This window comes from Nicotiana sylvestris, unplaced genomic scaffold (genome assembly GCF_000393655.2).
Source record: "Nicotiana sylvestris unplaced genomic scaffold, ASM39365v2 Un00030, whole genome shotgun sequence".
In the NCBI taxonomy this organism is placed as follows: domain Eukaryota; kingdom Viridiplantae; phylum Streptophyta; class Magnoliopsida; order Solanales; family Solanaceae; genus Nicotiana; species Nicotiana sylvestris.
In genome coordinates, this window is record NW_027184366.1 from 1,072 (window position 1) to 1,982 (window position 911).

A 911-nucleotide genomic window follows, 5' to 3' on the forward strand; every position below is an offset into this window, starting at 1 on the left:
AAGTGTACATGTAGTTTTTGATGAAACTAACATTCTTTCTAAGAGACAGGAACATGAAGATGAAGCTATTTGGGCTGGTAAAAGAATTGAGTGAAGTCACAGCTCAAGCTGAAGCTGCACCAAAAGAAGGAACAAGTGATGGAACATAATCTTCCATCTAGGGCAACCTAACAGGGGGAACTGAACAAAGAAAAAGTGAATCTAATTTCCAAATGGAACCTGTCCATAAGCTTGTTCCTCAGCAATAGAACATGAGAGAAACATCAAACATAAATCAGTTGGTGGTGAAACCTTACAAGTATCAATGTTCTCATCCCATTGAGAACATCCTTACTGACCCAACTTCTGGAGTTAAAACCAGATCTCGATTAAAGAATCTATGTGCTTTTGATGCATTCTTATCTCTTATTGAACCTAAAAATATTTCTGAAGCTTTGCAGGATTCAGACAGGGTGAATGCAATGCAAAATGAACTCAATCAGTTTGAAAGAAGTCAAATGTGGCATCTGGTCACAAGACCCAAGGATAGATCAGTAATTGACACTAAATGGGTCTTCAGAAACAAACTTGATGAAGATGGAATGGTTCACTACTAAAAAAATCAGGTTTTAGCGACGGACAAATTCTGTAGCTAAACAGAAAAATCCGTCGCTAATATCATTTAGCGACAGATTATCGACGGATTATCAAAAGATTTTGCTAGCTACGAGCATTTTAGCGACAGATTAGCGACGATGTTCGTAGCTAATCTTAGGTTTACAAAAGAGTTTTTTGTAAATGCGATTTTTGGATCAGTGATTTTAGTGGAGAGTTTGGAAAAATCCTACTGGAAGGTAGGTCATGGTTTTTTCACCTTTTTGAGCCAGGTATTTTCCACGTAAAATCTCTGTGTTCTTTATTTTCTGTATTTA

At 36.9% G+C, this 911-nt stretch overlaps 1 protein-coding gene across 1 annotated transcript; it reads left to right on the plus strand.

The window, feature by feature from the left end:
* The first annotated feature begins 251 nt into the window (after positions 1 to 251).
* Positions 252 to 596, plus strand: LOC138884668 (uncharacterized). The gene has a single exon (XM_070165682.1). The coding sequence runs from the start codon at positions 252 to 254 to the stop codon at positions 594 to 596; it is 345 nt and encodes a 114-aa protein (XP_070021783.1).
* Positions 597 to 911: the final 315 nt, after the last annotated feature.

Coding starts and splice junctions, on each gene's coding strand:
- LOC138884668 (XM_070165682.1), top strand. CDS start 252: ATGAGAGAAACATCAAACATAAATCAGTTGGTGGTGAAACCTTACAAG.